Raw genomic sequence first — 20070 nt, forward strand, 5'->3', positions numbered from 1 at the left:
CAACATTTACCATATGTAGCCTCGACTTGGGCGGCCCAGTGAGTAAAAATTATAACACATTATTTCCCTCATTATTTATGGCTACACACCTTCCTGAGTTGTGTATTCTCCAGTGACTGGAGGCTTTTTTTGTGCGCAGCTGGCTAGCCTGCATCGGCTTATTACATATGAGACGTTAAGGAAGCATCTGTAAATTGTGTCTAGGGATTGCTTGTGATGCATTTCAGGAACGTCAGCGAACATTGATACTATACACTAATAATTGCAGGTCCAGAAAACAACTGGTATTACACTGTACCCATCTAAACTTCATGAAAACTGAACTGTACAATAATATGGATACAATTATCTTTTTCTTAAAATAGATTTGATAAAACTGGTATCGGAAAAAGTGTCATTCAGGAACTGGTAGTAATGTCAAGGGATCAGCACCAGTACAGACAATAGCCAGCCCTAATCAGAACATTTACATGCTCTTTAGTCAGTGTACCAATGCATGTAACAAAACTAAACATGATATATATTTCTTATAGTTGAGCACTGCAACAGCCAGTTAACAATGTCACATAAATTATGACTGTGCCGTATATCCCTTTTCACCATGTATGAACACCATTATTCCAGTTGAAGTGCGTTTATGGAGCGTCGCTCTCACTGCTGTGAGCATCTGTAAAGATGGCAGGTGCTGGTTAAGAGCAATAATGACAGCGATTATCCAATGTTTCACTGCTCTACATAATTCTGCTTCACATGCATCACGCCTGCATAGGGCTCGGCCATAGAAAAATACCGTGTTGCTGTATCTGTGGAGAAGTGGAGCATATTTTTTATGACAAAACCAAGTCATCATAGAACCGGTTACAGGTTTTAATTAGTCATCAGTAGTCATGGTAATACAGCTCTATATTGCATACACAAAGGCATGTGTCTTCCTTGATGAATGTATGTGCCTGTATCCCGGTGCTTTATCCTCATTAAGAAGATGTCAACATTTTCTCTTATCATCTGCTCTCTCACATCCCTCTTTGAGGACAGCCAAGTTCAGGGCATTGTAGAGGTTTACCTTCTGCACTCCCCCAGAGCAAAGACATCAGAAGGCCTTTCAATAATACAACAATATAGCAGGGTTTCCACTTCCATTTCGAGGGTTAGATGTGATAAAACACAGTGACACGTCTCTTTACACATCAGGGAAGGAGACAAAGAGAGTAAAAGCTTGTAGCTTCTTGCATGGCATGCTGGGCGCACAGCTATGGCTAGAAACATGGAGGGATGTCAGTGGATCAGATGTGCTTTGGCAGCCAAGGTTATGAGTTATAAAGTTGATATTAGAGAGATGGGAGCAATGAGTGGGAAGTGTATGACCTTCATCACTTACTACCCATTCATTCTCGTCTCCCAACCTCTCTTCTGCAAGCTGCGAAAGCAAAGGAGCCCTTTTGTGTGAACTCTCTAATTAGGGAGACCTTGACGTGCGGATCTCATCCATTGTTCCTGCTCATTTTGGTGGGAAAATATTTCATTGATTTTTGCAGCAATCGAAGGCGGGCGGCGCTGAGAAGGGCTCTGTGTAGGATTAGACTCTGCGGGGGGTTTCAGGGATGGGTGGGGAACTTGTGGTGAGGCTGTGGATGTGTGTGTGTGTGTGTGTGTGTGTGTGTGTGTGTGTGTGTGTGTGTGTGTGTGTGTGTGTGTGTGTGTGTGCGTGTGTGTGGAATGTGTGCAATGTCCCTCTTCATAACCCCTACCCCTTCTCACCCTCTGAAAGAACCCATTACGGCTGTGATCTCATCATCCCTCACCTCTTTCTCCAGCTCCCGTTGTTCACTCTACAACTTCTGATGATCGTTCCTCACGTATTGTTGTGATAAATCCAGTTAATTTGCAAACATCTGGATTCGCTGAGGCTTTTTGTTTGTGTTCCCTCGAGCATAAATATGATGAAACATGGCCATGTCGTCATAATGAAACAAAATCAAGTACTTATCAAATGTTCTTTTGTAACCCTATCAGAAATAGTAAAGTAACACTAACACTGGTTAAGTGCAGTTGACATTTTCAGTCATTTTCAAAGCTCTAAAATGGGAAACGGGAGACCATTGCCAGCTTACTGCTGTCATTTTCTCAGTGGGGTTTACAGCCATCACCTGTCTCTGTCTCTCTCTGCCTCATTCTCCTCCTCCTGTCACTCTAGACTGTCTCTAAATTATGCCTTACCCCTGCAGGTGCCAACGTCTCTCTGAAATGATTATTCCGAACCACACAGAAGATTGCTTTTGGTAATTATATGTATCATAATTAAATTTGATGAACTCCTCCGAGACATAAAATCTCATTTGACCCAGGTGCTGGATTTCTCTTTTATACACAAAAGGAGAAATGTATTCTACTGTTAAGAGAGATACACTTTGAATTTTGCAATGGACATCTTGATTAAGCCAAACTGTATTTCTACATTTAGCGAATTCACTCATTTCCGTCAATAAGTTAATTACTGAAGAAGCGAAACGCAAATTATCTTCGGTTGCAATGGAGTGAATTGAACTAGATAAACTACAGTATGTTGTTCTACAATGACCAAACCTCGGCTATTAAAGCAAGAAAAAGAAGCTTGAAGTAAATATCTATTTAGGCATATCACACACGGCTGCATGAATCAGAGGGCTCGAGATTTGCCTTACCACTCTTTATACAGACACACGGTGAATGCAGTCCTCTACTCATTTACAGATTTATTTTTCATACGTATGAATCTGTTTCCCTGAAAAACTGAGTGGTAGACACGTCAGCAGTGCCATAAATGTCCCAGAGCCTCTCGGATTCTGCGCTTCATCCCCGAGGAGACTCTGCCTCACCTTTTGTCTCTGCTCGCTTTATATGAATAGCATCCTATTAGGAATAGGTGTTTGTGCTAGAGAGGAACTTGCGTTGATCGGGACAGAGTCAGCAGATTTAGACCTTATTGAACAACCTATCGGACATTTTGGACCAGTGTGTAAGACAGTACTCTTGATCGCCACAATAAAAGCAGCAAAGGAGGGTCTTTTAGAATTCATGCAAACAAGCACTGAAGCTGTCCTCGTGGTTTATGTTATTTTCCATCCCATTCCTCATCCATCTGGATGCTGTATTTTATTATCAGTAATATAATACACATCTGAAAACAACACAGGCCTCCATAAAGCTGTTTGTGTGTTGGACTTTTCCTAGGCCTCCAAGATCACTGTAAATATGCAGACAGCTTACGGAGGCCCAGCAGCCAGCAAGCACTGAGATTAGATTTAGGCCTTGGACAATCTCACAAGACGAACAACCAGCTTCTGGGGATCAGCACAACTCAAGTCTTGTTAGGTTTTCAGTGTTTTGCTAAATATTTATTTAAAAAAAAAAATGCACACACATGCGCACAGATAAGCACACATACACATAACCAGGACAAGGATTTGAGAAATGATTACTATCAGTTCCATCATTCCTCTTTCTCTCTGCAAGGACTCTCTGTGCCATCACCTTTGTCAAATAGTTTACTGTGTTCCTCCGCTGTCCTTCACTCAGTATTCACACCAAGTTTTCTGGTCTCACACTTAGATCTGCACCACTGGATGGATTGCTTTTTCTCCAACTCCTCTCCTCTTCTCTCTGCAGGAGTTCCCTGCTGCGCACCGATCCCTTTCTCGCAGGTGATTGCTCAGGGAATATTGATTAAGGCAAAGATTTGCTGCTGAGAAGTCACTTTTCAAACTTCCTGTGACTTTAATGTGAAATAAAGTGACCTGACTCCCTCGTCAGTGATAAACATCCTGTTATGGATGAAGTATACTGTACAGAGAATGCTCTCTATACTCATCTCTGTCTTCATCTCTTTGGCTTTTTGTCAGCCTCAATCTGTCTACTTCATCCCATTTCTCTTACTCACACACACACACACACACACACACACACACACACACACACACACACACACACACACGTCAGCTTTCACACCTAATGTAATGTAATGCTCCTTGTCAGTCAGGCAATATCTTCCTCTATCTCTCTAATTGCACTGATTAAGCTGACAAACAGGCTCATTTAAACTAAAGACGTAGGGGGAGGATGCCATGAAGAATGTCACAGTATCAATGGTCATTACATCTGTTTTACTATTAGTGGAGCACTATAAGTGCAATTAAACCATCAACCATGACCTTGAACCGTCTCCTGAGCAATTAGACATCTCCTGTGGAACCTGTGGGTGTGTTTGAAAGGGTTTCTTTCACAGACAGCGTCAACATTTTAACAAACCTTGGGTGCATTGCCTTCATTTCTAAAGGTTATGTAAGCAAATAATTGCTGTGATCCTGGGAGCACGGTAACATCACTACAACATGATCTAAACGGGCGAGAAACAAGCATTCAGACAAATAAGACAGGTCGTAAACAAGTCAACACGTTCATTTTATTCTGAGGTAAAACCTAAAGTGAATGCACACTTAATGTTATTAATAATCCTTCACCGACAATGTATGGAAAGTTGTAGGTGAAGTCAGTGAGTGTAGTCATTACTAAAACTGAGATAGATAGTTAAGGTAACTGGGTTTACTGTTACTGTGTTTCTAATTCAGAATTCATTCCTAAATATCAGCATTTGACAATGTTATGATGCTATTATTACCACTGGATGGCCAAAATTACAAAAATAAGAAGCCAGACTTGCCTTTTACAGGGGCAAACATGAATCTAACATTATAGCATAAAGAGTAACTCAACGCCCCCTGGAAATTCATGTTTTTCTGACCTCACACTGGGTGATGCACAGCAGTGATACTCAATCTGATCAGAGGTGAAAAGCAGACCTGAAACATTCAACCCGCTGCGGCAGTGAAATGCTGCTTTTTTTTTTTTTTTTAGCCCGGTGGTACTTGTCCTTTACTGGAGTACTCTTTTCGAATAATTTCAAAGTTATGTTTTTGTTTAAAAAATTTTAATACACACTCACTTTATATTACTGCTTTAGGTAGGTATGCCAGTATTAAATCATCATCATTAAAACAATATTAAAATATTCTTTAGTTTGATTGAGAAAATGCAGGATCAGTAATAATGTTGTTCTGCAAAGACCAAAGTCAGTTCTTTGCAGCACTGTTTTGAAGCAAGGAAAATAAGATGAAGGTCAATACCTATTCATCCATACCCCACGTGGTTGCATGAATCTGAGAGACTGACATGTGCCTTACCTGTTTGTGCAGCCAGTTGGAGAGTGCAGTTTTCTACGTATTTACAGTAAATGTTTTTGTACCAGTGAATCTGTTTCCCCACAGTAGAAACATCTGCGATGAAATTCACATGAACAGGCAGTGTTTCTTTACTGTAAACCCTTCTTGGATTCTGATCTTCATCTCCCAGGAGGCTCAGCCTCACCTCTTTTCTCATTTCTGATAGGTACACAAAGCCTGTCTTTGCTGCAGATGTTTTGTGAGAAGAGAAAGTTATGTGGCTCAGATCCAGTTATGGTAGCTCATGGGGTTCCTCATCATCCTCCAGCATCCATGTTCTTCACACATTTACCGTTTATTTACATAATTTTAATCATGCCTCTCCCTTGTGTAATTTTACTGTTGTCATCACTTTCTACTCTGTAAATACGAACATGTATCAGCCAGTGGATAAGAGAGCACACTCCACTGTCATAATCAGAAACTGCAAAGGATTTTTTTTCCATTTAATTTGTCAACCATTTTTATGATCCATCCATCCATCCATTATATATACCCGCTTTTTCCTGAACAGGGTCACGGGGGGGCTGGAGTCTATCCCAGCTCACATTGGGCGAAGGCAGGGTACACCCTGGACAGGTCGCCAGTCCATCAGAGGGCCAACACATAGAGACAGACGGAAACAAAGACCATTCACGCTCTCATTCACACCTAAGGACATTTTGTAGAACCACCAATTAACCTGAGACGCATGTTTTTTGGATGGTGGGAGGAAGCCGGAGTACCCGGAGAGAACCCACGCAGGCACAGGGAGAACATGCAAACTCCGCACAGAAAGGCCCAGGCTCGAACCCGGAACCTTTTTACTGTGAGGCGACAATGCTAACTACTGCCCCTGCCTGATATTGCACTGCATTTTTAGGATACTTTTTATTATTTGTAAAGCTATGCACCTCAACACAGGCCTAAATACAAAGGTTTTTGGTACAACTTGTCAGAACTGTTTGTATTTGTAAGATTTGTCAGAGCTAATCAGCACAATATAAGACAGTTAAATTAGCTTTACTTCAATAAGCTGCAGTGGTAGAATGCTTCCTACCCACTAATATGTCAGTAATATTCCAACTGTTGTTTAGTTATAAAAGTACAGTCATACTTTTAGTTTTGTTACTTGATTGTTTCCTTTTCCCTACATACGATTATGAGTTCACAACTTGTATTACGTTGTTGTACTCTGGTTACTGATACAGTATTCAAACATTGGTATACTTTATGTACTTCATATATACTTTTTAATTCAAAGACCTCCACATGTGCAATAACACTGTTTATTGATTAAACAGCTTTCGCCGTTTCTTTAGTGACATCATTGCATAAACCCCAGTGAGAAGTACAAAGTGTCGACTGAAGCAGTTTATTTAATATCATAAACAGAAAATTGACTGTTTCACAAGTCTTGTTGGCTTCCTCTCTGGTTGGCACAAGCGCTTGGAAAGCAGTCTTTCTGCTAATATGAAGCTGGATAATATCAATCAATTAGAGTCAATAAACTGTTATGCAGGAATGCTGAGAGTTGGCTATATCCCCATATCTTTTGACTCACCTCATTAACCATATCATTACTGTGCAACACAGTTTCCAGTGTGTGAAGTGCCCTGAAAGTCTCTCTCACAACTGCAATTTATGAGACCACTATAACTGCTGGCGCATTTGTATGTTGTTCGAGGCACAGATAAGATTTTAGACGGGAGGATAATTTCCTCTACTTTGTCAAAATATTGTCACTTTTCTTGGAGAGTCATTTTCTTGGGTTTCTATGTAATGGTAGTGATGCCTCATTTATTAGTGGCTGATGGCTTTTAACATGTGCTGCCAAACAGACCGGCGGTGACAGAATGCTGTTTATTTCCTTAGCCATAATGAAACCAAGCATTAGACATCACAGTCAAGCGCAGTGCTGACAGTAGTGTTACTGGATAATAACCCTTCCACTGTGCTTTCTTGACTTCCTCTTAATAAGAATAGAATTACAGTCCAATGAGTTACACACTATAAAGTGATTGACTTGTTTTTCAAGGCGTTTATTGAGTGCATTTTAGTACAATATTTCTCAGAAAGTTACAGCTTACAAACTCTTGACACGTACTTGTCACGGTTTACAAATGGCGGCTATACAGAAACTAAAGAAAGAAAAAAAGAAAAAAGAAAAAAAGCATTCACGCTCTTAAACAATGTAACTGCGCACACGTTAATGTCTTTACACACAAATGTGTCTGATATGTGCACAAAACACATCCATTCTTTCTCAAACACACAAACAAATAAACAAATAATGACATGTGCACACTCACTATCAGCCACCCCATCCATTGAGTACGACATAGAGAGGTTGTGACGGGGAGACTGGGAACGTCCCATTCCACCTCGTCTTCCTCCTCATTGGCTGGCCACAGAAATTCTTCTTTGTGTTTACTGTGTGTGTGTGTGTGTGCACGTGTGTGCACGCACGCAGGTGAGTGTGTGAATGTGAAGTGCTGGGTGTATGTTTTATAAGTGTGTAAATCCTCCCAGTCTGAAACAAAAGAAAAAAGAGAGAATGGAGAAGTTTAATGAGTTTAGTTTTGCGGGGAGTCATGTCAGGTCATTGTCAGGTGAACACAGCTTCCACTGCTCAGATCCATAAATGACAGGCATGATTTCAGCTCCTAAAAGGATCGTTGGTCACTTCTCAGACAGTTACAGCACCATGAAACATTTAACAAGCTGTGTTCTTGTGTTTTGTATCAGTGTGTGATGAATGGCTTCCATATGAAGCGGCTTACGGAGAGGGATGGCAAACCGCCTCTCCATTCATCACACTGGAGTGTCATTACAGTCAGATATTTAGAAAGACAAACAGAGCAAATGGGAAAAAAAAGAATTACACTGTTGTATAATGAATACATTCTATCATCTCATTCACAGGCTCTTGGGTTGAAAAGCAAATACATGAGACTGAGCTGAATAGGGGACTAATGCATTCAAATTGATTCACTGGCTTCAGTGAAAGGGATTTATGCCAATCTTGAGGAGCATGTGATTATATTTAGGAATACTTGGTAAATCAATGACTTGGAGAATTGAATAGAAAAATAGCAATTGATTTTGCCCATGAGGCAAACCAGTTGCTTGATTACAGTATTTTCCATTACCAAAGTAAACCAAAGAAATTAACATTTATATAATGAAAGAGATGTTGCCACATAAACCATTCTGCAAGATAAATGCGACTGATTCACTTCAATGCACCAACTTTCAGATTTTCATCTAACCATCCCTTCGTCATGCCACGTCTGCCTGGCAACCCCACCCTCCAGTAAACTGACTCATCCTCCTCTTTCTATCACATATGCACACACTCTGTCGGGTCTCAGCCCACTCTCTCTTCATTAAGCATCAGGCTGGAAACCAGACGTGAGAATAACATAACGGAGGGTTCCTCAGTGTGTGTGTGTGTGTGTGTGTGTGTGTGTGTGTGTATTTGTTTTTTGATGGTCCCATCAGTCTTCCTCCCCATGGCTGATCAGATGCCTGTCAGAGGGTGGTCTTAGCAGGTGTTTGCACCCCTGCCTGGGCCCACTGAAGCATGGAACCAACCATTTCTCAGGCCATCTCTGGCCTAGCCTGGCCCCAGACACAGCTCAGGACAGCTTGGTTACACCCAGGATAAACGAGCTGGAGATCTGCCAGCCAGCAGTAGTAGCCGGGGAGAGAGGGCAGAACAGACAGAGGAGGAGGAGGAGGAGGAGGATGACTTGAGAGGGGTGAATATACTTAATAATCTGTTAATGGGCCTGCCATCAATTTCTAATTTTGGACGCAAGGTGGTTAGAACTGTCGTCTTTCATGTCTCTTCAAATAGAGCCAAAAGGGATTTCATCAGGGTCACAACTACTGCAAAGAATTTATACTACAATAGCTCATGATAACGGCAAGTTAAGAGACTTTGCTACCGTGGCTGTATGTCAAAGGAATATTTCCAAAGGAACGGTCAGGTAATGTTTTCTCTCATTTTTAAAGGCCATTGTTGTTAACATTATTTCAACATAACTTCATTGGTAATATATTAAAACAAAACTCTTTTGCTTTCCCAAACCCCGAGCCTCAAGCAAATGACCAGCAGAAGATAAAAAGTAACACTAACAGCATCACCACCAGTACTTCTTATGAAGCACTGTCACTTTATAAAGTCTGATCAAACTGCAATCGAAAAGCATCATTCCCAGACAAGGGATAAGAAATCATCCATGTGCATGTCCAAAAAATGTCTTCCATTATACTGAGGTGTAATTTTAAAGCCAGTCATCCATGAGATACTTTGGGAAAAACGTAGCCATCTTGCAATCAAATACTACCAGAGTACATTTCAAAAAAACAATTCCTGCAGTCTAGAGTTAGAGCGAAATTTATAAGTATGCGCAAAACTCGCTGTAGTACCATGGTATTTGCCTTCAACTTGCCTAAAAATATGGCAACAACATATAGTCAGAGTGCATAGTAGATAAACTCAGCAGCTTAGCTCCAGCAGGCTATCGGAGGCTGTGTTACACTCTGAGTAGTGAGCCCATGTGGGCTGTTTAAGTCTTTGTGTTCCTCAAAATGGCATCAGGCGTTTGTTGGCAAACCCCAACCCAGATGTTAATTTTCAGTGTGTTGAGAAGTGATGCTGATTCACTCTGATTTCCAGTGCCTTGATTAGCTACTCTCCCATGCATTTCAAACTTGTTGAAAATCTCGCCTTGGCCAAGATATTTGGATATTTTGCAGCACCCATAACTAGATTTGCCCAAAATAAAATCAAACAGTTTGAAGTTGTGTTCTTTCTGTGTGATCAGCGAGTGCTTACCATGAATTTGGGCTGGCCAAGGCATGATGTATCACTCCCCTCTGGATGGTGCTGACCACTCGCAACACAAACAACAGGTCAAAAACTAAATGGAACATAAAACATATCTGTACAAGTAAGTGCTCACCAGCAAGAGACAGCATGTGTACACCCACATTTAACATGATCTCCAGTAAATGGATATTTAGTCAATTATTTTAACCTCTACAGCAATTTTCATACAGATCTACAATACCAATTTTTTCCCCATGATTCCTTGTACGTTTTCTCCAGTTTAGATTCAGTCAAAATTGTCCTCGAGTCCCAGGAACATGGAGAAGTACAACCCTGTGACTGTCATTGAGTTGTCCAAAGGAAACCAGGGCACCATAGTAATCTACACATTGCATGTGTCAATCACAATCTAGTCAACATGTCTTTGCCAAAAATGCAAGCAGATTTCTGTACATACATATTCATATATATCACCTTCAATATGAAGGTTTATTATGAAAGATATAATCATATTTAGCAAGAGATAAACATATTTATATTCTCTGAATCTGGGTGGGGCTGGTTAAGAAGTCCTTTGGCGAGGCCTTCCACCCAGAACTCCACAGGTAGTGTTAAAGTTAAAATACAAGTGGGCGGCATCTTGCTATAGTGATCAAACAAACAAACCAACAAATGGTAAAAGACAAAAAATATAACTCAGCTCTGAATTTTCACCAGTTCCTTTACAATACATTTTTCAAAAATCTTTAAACAAGCAAAAGGTGATATGGAAGTTGAAAATGGTGCTGCACTGTACATCCCTGTATACTTCTCCCTCTAATTATTTCTACTGGTAGTTGCTTCTTCTTCTGGGACTTATTTCTCGCCAGGTCAAGGCATCTTCATTGCATCAACTGACGACAGTATGGGTAATATCACAGGTCACATTTTTCTAAATGTCTCACATTTCTGTTTACAATTTTAACATCTTCTAATCCAGGTAATACAGAAGTACAATATCACTCATTTTACCACAGTCTGAAGTTGTGACAAGTTCCCAGTGCCGATGTCTGATTGTTGAAGTTATTTTGGTTTACAATGACGTGAACTGTAGTTCATAACCACAACAACTGACAACAATCTTCCTTTCGTGATAAATGGAGAAACAGTATCAAGTCTGGACCCTGAACGCCTGGTGTGGATTGCATGAAGTGTGATAGATTTTAACCATGTGTTAGTGTAGACCCTGGTCTCCTGTTGCAATGGTAGTGGATTAGATTAAGACAATAGTCTCGACTCTGGCGCGTTCCGATGGATCGGGGGTCATTCGAGGGCTGCTATTGTTGTTGGTCCTGTGAATGCTGCCCGTTCCGTGGCACAGCGCCCCCTGTAGTCATGCCATAGTTGTAGGTGACTGGCTCATCTGCACCCTCATTGACTGGATATTACTGAGGATCTTCTTCTGGTGGCCTGCCAGGGTCACTCCTATTCTCAGCAAGTCCCTAGAGTGAGAGAAAGAAATTGAAAAGCAGGAACACATTTTGAAGAAATAGATGAAAAGATTTCCATCATACGCGAGATGGAATGGATCATTTTAATATGATGCGATTATTCCAGCAAAAAACGCCCATCATTTCTTGGTGCATTTACAGTCCTAACGTCACTATATATGAAAGCACAATTTAAGGATGGAAAGCTAGTGGCAATGAACAGAAAACACAAAATTACAAAATGAATTCTATCACTTGAGATAAGACTCAGTAATGCATGTTTCTCTGAATTGCAAAAATCCTGCATAAATGCTACAAAGCCCCAAGCATACATTTTTAATAAAAAATGTTTGAATGATTTTACATTTTCACATAAATTTGTAGACCAAGTAACATTGTTAATTAAAATGAATGAAGTGCAATATTTGTGTCTATTCGTACTACAAGTGTTATGAGAAATGTCATGGCCCAAACTTTGAAACACTCTACATAAACAGCAGCAATATACCTCATAGAAATGTCTATTTCAATAATTTACATCCGTATCTATTTTGAAAAAATATTAACAGAAAATGCTAATTTATGACACCATAAACTCTGGTTCAACAAATACCATTAAACTTTGAAATGGGGACCATTATGTCTAACATCAAACGTACTTTTCCTGGTGACAAAGTTAGCTATTGATTGTTAATCTGTGGATGGACTATCTGCCAAATGCTTTGCTCTCAAATGACTTTGCATAGCTCTGGTAGATTTAAGATGTATTTCTACTGTTTGTACCGTAGCATCCAATCTCAGCGCCACGCACACGTTATGACACCTGACAGTAACATGTCTTTCGTCTCTTTCTCGTGAGTTTTAATGGCGGTTGGCAAACAGCTTTTGGGAGCATTACCACCACCTTCGGACAGTAGTAATACTTCACTACCATCCACCGGTAAAACAAGGGACATCTGTCTTTTAAGGCAACAGTTGCAAAAGCTATATGATTTTTTTTGTATGATTTAATGACTATTTTAAACTCATGACCCATCACCATTAGTTATGAGATAAAAGTCATAATGCGTAAGTATCACAGATGTAAGTATTCTTACCACAGTCAGTATGTTAGTTTCTGTAATGAGTATTTTTATCATCCACACAGGCTTCACCTTGATGCAGTCACTGAGCGAGTTGAGTCACTCGGTACGTTGATGCTAAAAATACATGATCTTGACACTGAGTCATTTTATCGAAGTGTGCCCATCAAGTGCCATATGGGTTTGGAACTCTTCATTTGCACGCAAGCAGGCAAACTCACTCTGAGGTCATTTGAGCCACCAGCTGCAGGGAGGTAAAGCCTGAGTTGAGGAAGTTGTCTCTGTACTGGCTCATCTTGATGGCAGCGAGCCAGTCCTCTACTGAACTGAAGGTGTTGAAGTCAGGTATGGATCTGTCCAACAGTGGCTGAGAAGGGCTGAAGGAAAGAAAAACAGGTAGACGGAGCGGGTAAGGTAAAGCATGGCTTTGATGCAATATTAAGCAAGGGGGATTTAAAGAGATGGAGAGTAACTGTGGTATCGGTGTTTGCGTGGGTGGGTGTGAAAGGATGTATGATACGCAGAAGGGGAGAGAGAGAGAGAGAGAGTTTTTATTATGTGAATCTTGGCAGCTATCTATCTAAAAATGTTATGAAAGAACAAAAAATGTAAAAGACATTTGGTATTGTGAGTGAAAACCTCCATTTCTTGCTTGACTTCCACTCATTACCTGGCCAATACTTTCCCTACAATGAAGCATGCAATGGTGATTCTTCTCAGTCAAATATTTGGCAGCCTGCCACAATTAAAAAAGCAAACAGTGAACTGAGCAAAATACAGAAGGGACCTTGAAGACAAAAATGGTCCATTGCACAAACTCAAACTCAAACTCACATGGGGCCAAAAGTTCACTTTTAGCAACATGGCAACAACCCAACGCACATAGCCAAACAAGTGGCTTCAGGACTAGTCTCTGAATGACTCTCAGTGTCCCTGCCAAAGCCTGGAAAATCTGTGGAGAAACCTGAAGCTCACAATTCACAGACAGACCACTTCGAATCTGGCTGAGCTTGAGAGGATTTCTGCGGAAAGGTGGCTGAAATTGTCCAAAATCAGGTGTCCAAAACTGGCAAAAATCATATCCAGTCCGAATAAAAACAAATAAGTACCGATGGTGTCTCAAATTGAGAAATAAACATTCGGAATATGTGTTAAATATTAAAATTAGACATTTCCATATGTTTAGTTTTTATTTTTATTTTCTAAAAACATGTTTTGCTCGTTATTGGGTAAAAAAGTGAAACTCTCTCGAGCCGGTATAGGGGTTAGATGGGAGGGGAAAAACAAATTCTTGGGAGGCAAAAGTTCAGGTTTGATGCAATCAACAGTAATAAATTCATGCTTATTTTATGAGAGGATTAAAAAAAATTAACATGTACATGCTGGGTAAGTTTGTGCAAAAACTGTTTATGTAAAAACTGTATATATAAAGAGATGAAAAGCATATTTGTGTGTACTTAATGTCAACTTTTGGGTAAAAGTGTATGTTGGGTATGAAGTGTTTTTACTTACACTGCAGGAATGTTGGCTACAGCTTTGAGGCTGGTGGGGTTACGGATCATCTTGTCCAGGGTGCTGACGATGTCGGTGAAGCGGGGTCGTACATTGCGGTCTTTCTGCCAACAGTCCAGCATTAATTGATGCAAGGCACTGGGGCAGTCCATGGGAGGTGGCAAACGGTAGTCCTGCTCAATAGCATTAATCACCTAGGGAAGATGGGATGGGAGGAGTTAGTTAAGATGATATCTATGCAGAAATTAAGACCACTGATGATTGCACATCATATACTGTACACTGCATATCAGGTACAAACATTAATTACAAACCATTTCTGTCAGTTACTGCATAGTAATTCTCTACGAAGTGGCTGGCAAACTGTTGGAGGAAGTTCTCACTTTTTTTGTGTCTGCACTGCAGGAACTGAGAACCATTGTTGTTATTAGAATGACATTTTTGGGGGACATTTTTAGCTCCTACTTTAAGGGTAGTTACTTTCTGGACTACACTGATGTAAATGTGCGGTTATTGGCTCTCTGCTTTACCATTGGACCAATTTGGATCTGAACAAACAGCTAAGTCACAAAATAGCACAAACTAGCTCACAATTGAGGTAGCAGGAGATCAGTAACTCCTGTGTTCTGCGAGGTAAAATTACAGTTTTTTTTACAATGGGTTTACTGTTACTGTGTTTCTAATTCAGAATTCATTCCTAAATATCAGCATTTGACAATGTTATGATGCTATTATTACCACTGGATGGCCAAAATTACAAAAATAAGAAGCCAGACTTGCCTTTTACGGGGGCAAACATGAATCTAACATTATAGCATAAAGAGTAACTCAACGCCCCCTGGAAATTCATGTTTTTCTGACCTGATGCACAGCAGTGATACTCAATCTGATCAGAGGTGAAAAGCAGACCTGAAACATTCAACCAGCTGCGGCAGTGAAATGCTGCTTTTTTTTTTTTTTAGCCTGGTGGTACTTGTCCTTTACTGGAGTACTCTTTTCAAATAATTTCAAAGTTATGTTTTTGTTTAATTTTTTTTAATACACACTCACTTTATATTACTGCTTTAGGTAGGTATGCCAGTATTAAATCATCATCATTAAAACAATATTAAAATACTCTTTAGTTTGATTGAGAAAATGCAGGATCAGTAATAATGTTGTTCTGCAAAGACCAAAGTCAGTTCTTTGCAGCACTGTTTTGAAGCAAGGAAAATAAGATGAAGGTCAATACCTATTCATCCATACCCCACATGGTTGCATGAATCTGAGAGACTGACATGTGCCTTACCTGTTTGTGCAGCCAGTTGGAGAGTGCAGTTTTCTACGTATTTACAGTAAATGTTTTTGTACCAGTGAATCTGTTTCACTGGTACATTTTTAGCTCCTACTTTAAGGGTAGTTACTTTCTGGACTACATTGATGTAAATGTGCGGTTATTGGCTCTCTGCTTTACCATTGGACCAATTTGGATCTGAACAAACAGCTAAGTCACAAAATAGCACAAACTAGCTCACAATTGAGGTAGCAGGAGATCAGTAACTCCTGTGTTCTGCGAGGTAAAATTACAGTTTTTTACAATGGAGTCAGGTGGGTTTGAAGAGTGCGATGTAATGGCCTCAGTTCGCCCATGGGAAAGGGCTGTCTGAAGACAAAGTAAACTGGTGAAAATAGAGTATACTTTAACTGATATTTTAAGGTGTGGTTTTATTTACGTGGCTGAAATACATTTTGTTGTTGACCTTGTCCACAGCAGTACATAGCTTAGCTTCCATGCAGGTATAGCTGGCTGCTTTTACAAACTGGGACATGCTGACCCCCATCTACTAATACACTGACTATTGATAAGTACCTCATACAACCCCACTTGAACAATTCACACCATCCCTTTATTCTTTGCCCTAAAAAAAAATTTCAAACAAGAAAAAAAGCAGATGGACTGCTGTTGTATGTTATGCAGAGGAAATGTTGCCAACCATCGGCCAGCTTATATCATTTCAGTGCTTTTATCGGCGGTGCGGATATAAAAAAAAAAAAAAAAGCCCTTAAAAGTTTGTAGTTCTCCGGGGAGCTCCACAGGGGGTAGTTCCTCTCAGGAAGTCCCCAGAGCTGTTTGGTCTAAAAGTGACTGAAGTACTTTATTAAAAACAAAACACTAATCTGAGTTTTCAGTGAGTAATTACATTAACCATATCCGCTCTGTAATTATGGCACACTTCTCACTGCTTCAACACAACAACCCCGGCAGTACCCCACTACCACCGCTATAGAAACACTTTCACTGGTCACTCTAGTGACAGTTTGCATTCAGGCTGACCCTTCCTCTTGACTCGAGCCAATCACATGTCACTCCTGGAGGACAGAGCGAGGAGAAAGAGGGAAAGGCGACTGGAGGCAGTGTCAAGCTAGAAAGGACTCGATGGGGGAATGGGCAGATTGCATATAATTAACACTGTGAGGAACAGCCTCTTGACACATGTCTCTTAAAGGCTTCTCAAACTGTCCTGGCATTGTTAGAGAAAAGCTAAGACTGAGAGTTTCAGGGTAGTCAGAGTAAGAGTCAAGTGTTTTGTAAGTTTGATCGGACCTTGAGGCAGATTTGAGACTTTGGCGGAAGTCACACTTTTTTTGCCAGCTATAATGAATGGTTTATAATATAAGTACAAACAATTACATGAAATTGAATAGATGAGATTAAAGCATGTTTAACCTGCTGTTAGGAAGCTACTTCAGACACCACAAAAACTAAAGGTCATAGGTGTAGTGCCGCCGTGTATCGGAAAGACACTTCGGCAATTTATTTCTCCAAATGAGGAAATCAAATGTTTGCTTTTCTTTTGTTTTGCTCAGGTTTGCCCTGGTAAAGTTACTGCATCATGCTGTAAATACAAACCCAACACTTCTAGTATCTGTTTCAAATTAAAAGGCCTCTAGCCTTTCAGTAGACAGAAATCTTGTATTTTTATTCTGAAATATTTGCAGGAACTTGATGTGATTGAAGATGAATAATCCAGAACAGGTGTTGAAAGTAGATTATTATATTGTAACCTTTATTATTTTAAAGCAATGGAAACTGTGTTTAAACTTTCCATTGTATGAACGGTGGTTACACAACTTTAGAAACAAGCCAAAACTAAACTGTGAATCACAAGTGTGCTTTGGTACTGGAACAAATAGCGCTGCATCCTTACTAAAGGTTACCCAGAATGCTGCATTGCACAGTGATGGACCTAATGCTCACCGGTATCTGTATATCCACACTGTCTGTAGATGTAATCTTTTCTTAGCTGAGATAAAATTCTGATGTAAAATGATGTGTAAAAGATCCTATCATTAAAAATTAGGGGCTGCGCTGTAGGTTGCCAACTCCACCCCAGAGCCGAGTGCAACTCAGCAGAATCTTGACAAATAGTGCATATGGAGGAGAGGAGGAGGCAGGGAGGGGGTAAGAGGAGCTATAGAGCACGGCTTTGATGCAATATAAAGCAAGAGGAATTTAAAGCGACAGTGGTTAACGTGTTTATGTGGGTGTGTGAGAGGATGCAAAATGGAGAAGGAAAGTGCATAAAAGTGTGTGGACTGAGCAGCCGGACACGCTGAGTGGTGCCAATCCCACCAGGCAGTGTTTGCTGCTGGCCCACTGAGGCAACATCTGCCGGGTTGGACGGTCCTTATGGAGTAAGGTCCATAGAGCCTGATGGTTGGCTAGTTGTCTCACTAAGGCAGCTTAGGGAGAGAGACCTCATAGTACGGGACTATATCCAACGGTTGTGTGTGTTTGTGTTGGTGCCTGTGAGGTGGACCTTGTCCAAGCGGACATGGGGAACAAAGCAGAGCTCTCAGCAATCATTCACTGCTTTCAAAAGCTGGCCAGGAAGGAAAGGGGATAGTGTGAGATGGTGCCCATAATAAGTCTGCTTTCAAAGTCAGAGTCAAGGACATCTTTAGTGATGATGCGATGAGATGGGGGGCTGATAATAAATGTGTGATTTATTATAGCTTCCTCTCGTATGAGTTATCCTTGATTGCGTATCTATGGAGTGAATACAGTATAACCACATCTGTACGGAAATAGCTGTTCTATTTAACGAGGCTGTTTATTCAGATTCAAAGTTATTTTCTTTTTATATGCCATGGAAGTTGATAAAATGATGAAGCCCAATTTAAATGTTCCTTTTTTTATGATGTTTTCCTAAAATTCTCATGAAATGGGCACTTAAACCTCCCGGAAAACTGCTACTTCTTAAAAAAGGTGTATCTTCAGTTTTGGTTCATGGTGAATTAGTGCTTAACACACTCATTTACTAACGCCTGCCTGTCCTATCATACAAAACTGCCTTTCTCTCCATATGTGACACCCTGCAGATCACCCAATGTCTAATGTCCTGCCCCAATATCCTTTTTCAAAAGAAAATAATGCTATGACTATACAGCCTCTTAATAGTTAAAAGCACTTACATCCTGGTTGGACATGTCCCAGTAAGGCCTCTCTCCAAAAGACATCACCTCCCACATAACGATGCCGTAACTCCACACGTCACTGGCCGAGGTGAACTTTCTGTAAGCAATGGCCTCTGGTGCTGTCCACCTTACTGGGATCTTCCCACCCTGAAGAAAAAAAGAAAGGAACAAAGGGGCAGACGGTGAAACGAGAGTCATTTTTAGTTTCAGAACATTACCCTAAACACCAGAGCACTTGTCTCGACTTTCCTACTCCATCCCTCTAACTCTTTATCCCCTCATTTGCCTAGTGTATCAATCGACCAGCAGCCAAAACATGCACAGATTCTGCGTCTGTCTCAGGAGCTGCTCTCAACAGTCATCGAACAACATTACATTTAGTGTGTCCTCTCCCACACCCCTGTTTGAATAGAGGAAAGACAGGCCTGGGCTTCGGCTCATACGTCGCGCGTGTCTGCCTGTAATTGGGCTACCCGGGCCTCCAGCATGCCACGCGTCCTGTTGATTGAAATTGACAGGCGGTTGTTCAAAATTCCACACACACACACACACACACACACACACACACACACACACACACACACACACACACACACACACACACAAGCACACAAGCACACATATATACAGACACAGCTGGGAACACATGCACATACAGAGATGAGTGTGTGCACGCACAGACACACATAAACACTCCCACATCCCCCACACCCCCTCCCCCCCAAATAACACCCGTTATATCTGAGTTGAGCTTGATAATGCCAATTAGCTGAACCTGAGCATTTGCAGATAAGCCGCTGTTGGAAACAAACCCGAGAGAAACCTACACAAACCACCCTGTTCCTGCTTGCTTTCCGAGAACGCGAGAGGGGAAGAGGAGTCAGAGGGAGAGGGGGAAGGGGGTAGAAAAATAGAGAAACAAGTGATGACTGAGGAGAATGAGAAACAGCATTTTTTTTTTTTGGAGTGTTTCCATTCTGCGGGCTCACTGTATGTTTGAGAATAAGACAAGAATAACCATAAACAGGTTTATACATCTATGCACAACTGTGTATTATTATCAGGCATTGTAGGTCTGTGTTGTGTGGCAATGCAGAGGTGGAGAAGCTGACCTCATTAATGAGCCCCTCTTTATGGTTTGACATTGGATATGCTGCCGACCCTGAGCAGAGTTTTAACATCTGACCCTGAATAGGGATCACAACACCCTGCAGGATGCAGAGGCAACACTCACATCACAGTGGAGAGAACGACATGAAGCACTGAAGGAATTAGGCATTGGTGCAGTGTGATGTTGTGTGAGTGTGTGACAGACAGAGAACATGAGAGAGAAAGAAAGAATACAGAGAGGAAGAGATCAATAGTTGAATAAAGTCTATATAAGCCCCACTGACTTTAGTGTTTTTCTCATATATCACACTAGTTCATATCTGAATTGTTTCATCTACACTGAGACCCTAGGACACTTTCTCTTG

The 20070-nt window shown here is 40.8% G+C and overlaps 1 protein-coding gene across 3 annotated transcripts in view; it reads right to left on the reverse strand.

Annotated features, from left to right (window-relative positions):
* Positions 1-7255: 7255 nt before the first annotated feature.
* Positions 7256-20070, reverse strand: part of LOC138202907 (ephrin type-B receptor 1-B) — a 156592-nt gene continuing 143777 nt past the window's right edge. For all 3 annotated transcript variants that reach the window (XM_069157268.1, XM_069157267.1, XM_069157266.1), the window contains 5 exons: positions 18593-18742; positions 14138-14331; positions 12847-13002; positions 10081-11555; positions 7256-7767 (listed from right to left, as the gene is read on the reverse strand). In XM_069157268.1, coding sequence (XP_069013369.1) covers positions 11447-11555; positions 12847-13002; positions 14138-14331; positions 18593-18742 — 609 coding nt within the window. In that variant the 3' untranslated portion in view covers positions 7256-7767; positions 10081-11446. The remainder of the gene's footprint in view (positions 7768-10080; positions 11556-12846; positions 13003-14137; positions 14332-18592; positions 18743-20070) is intronic.

Source organism: Embiotoca jacksoni, unplaced genomic scaffold, assembly GCF_022577435.1.
Source record: "Embiotoca jacksoni isolate LCO1_2020_lvr unplaced genomic scaffold, fEmbJac1.0.p SCAF_22, whole genome shotgun sequence".
Lineage (NCBI taxonomy): Eukaryota > Metazoa > Chordata > Actinopteri > Embiotocidae > Embiotoca > Embiotoca jacksoni.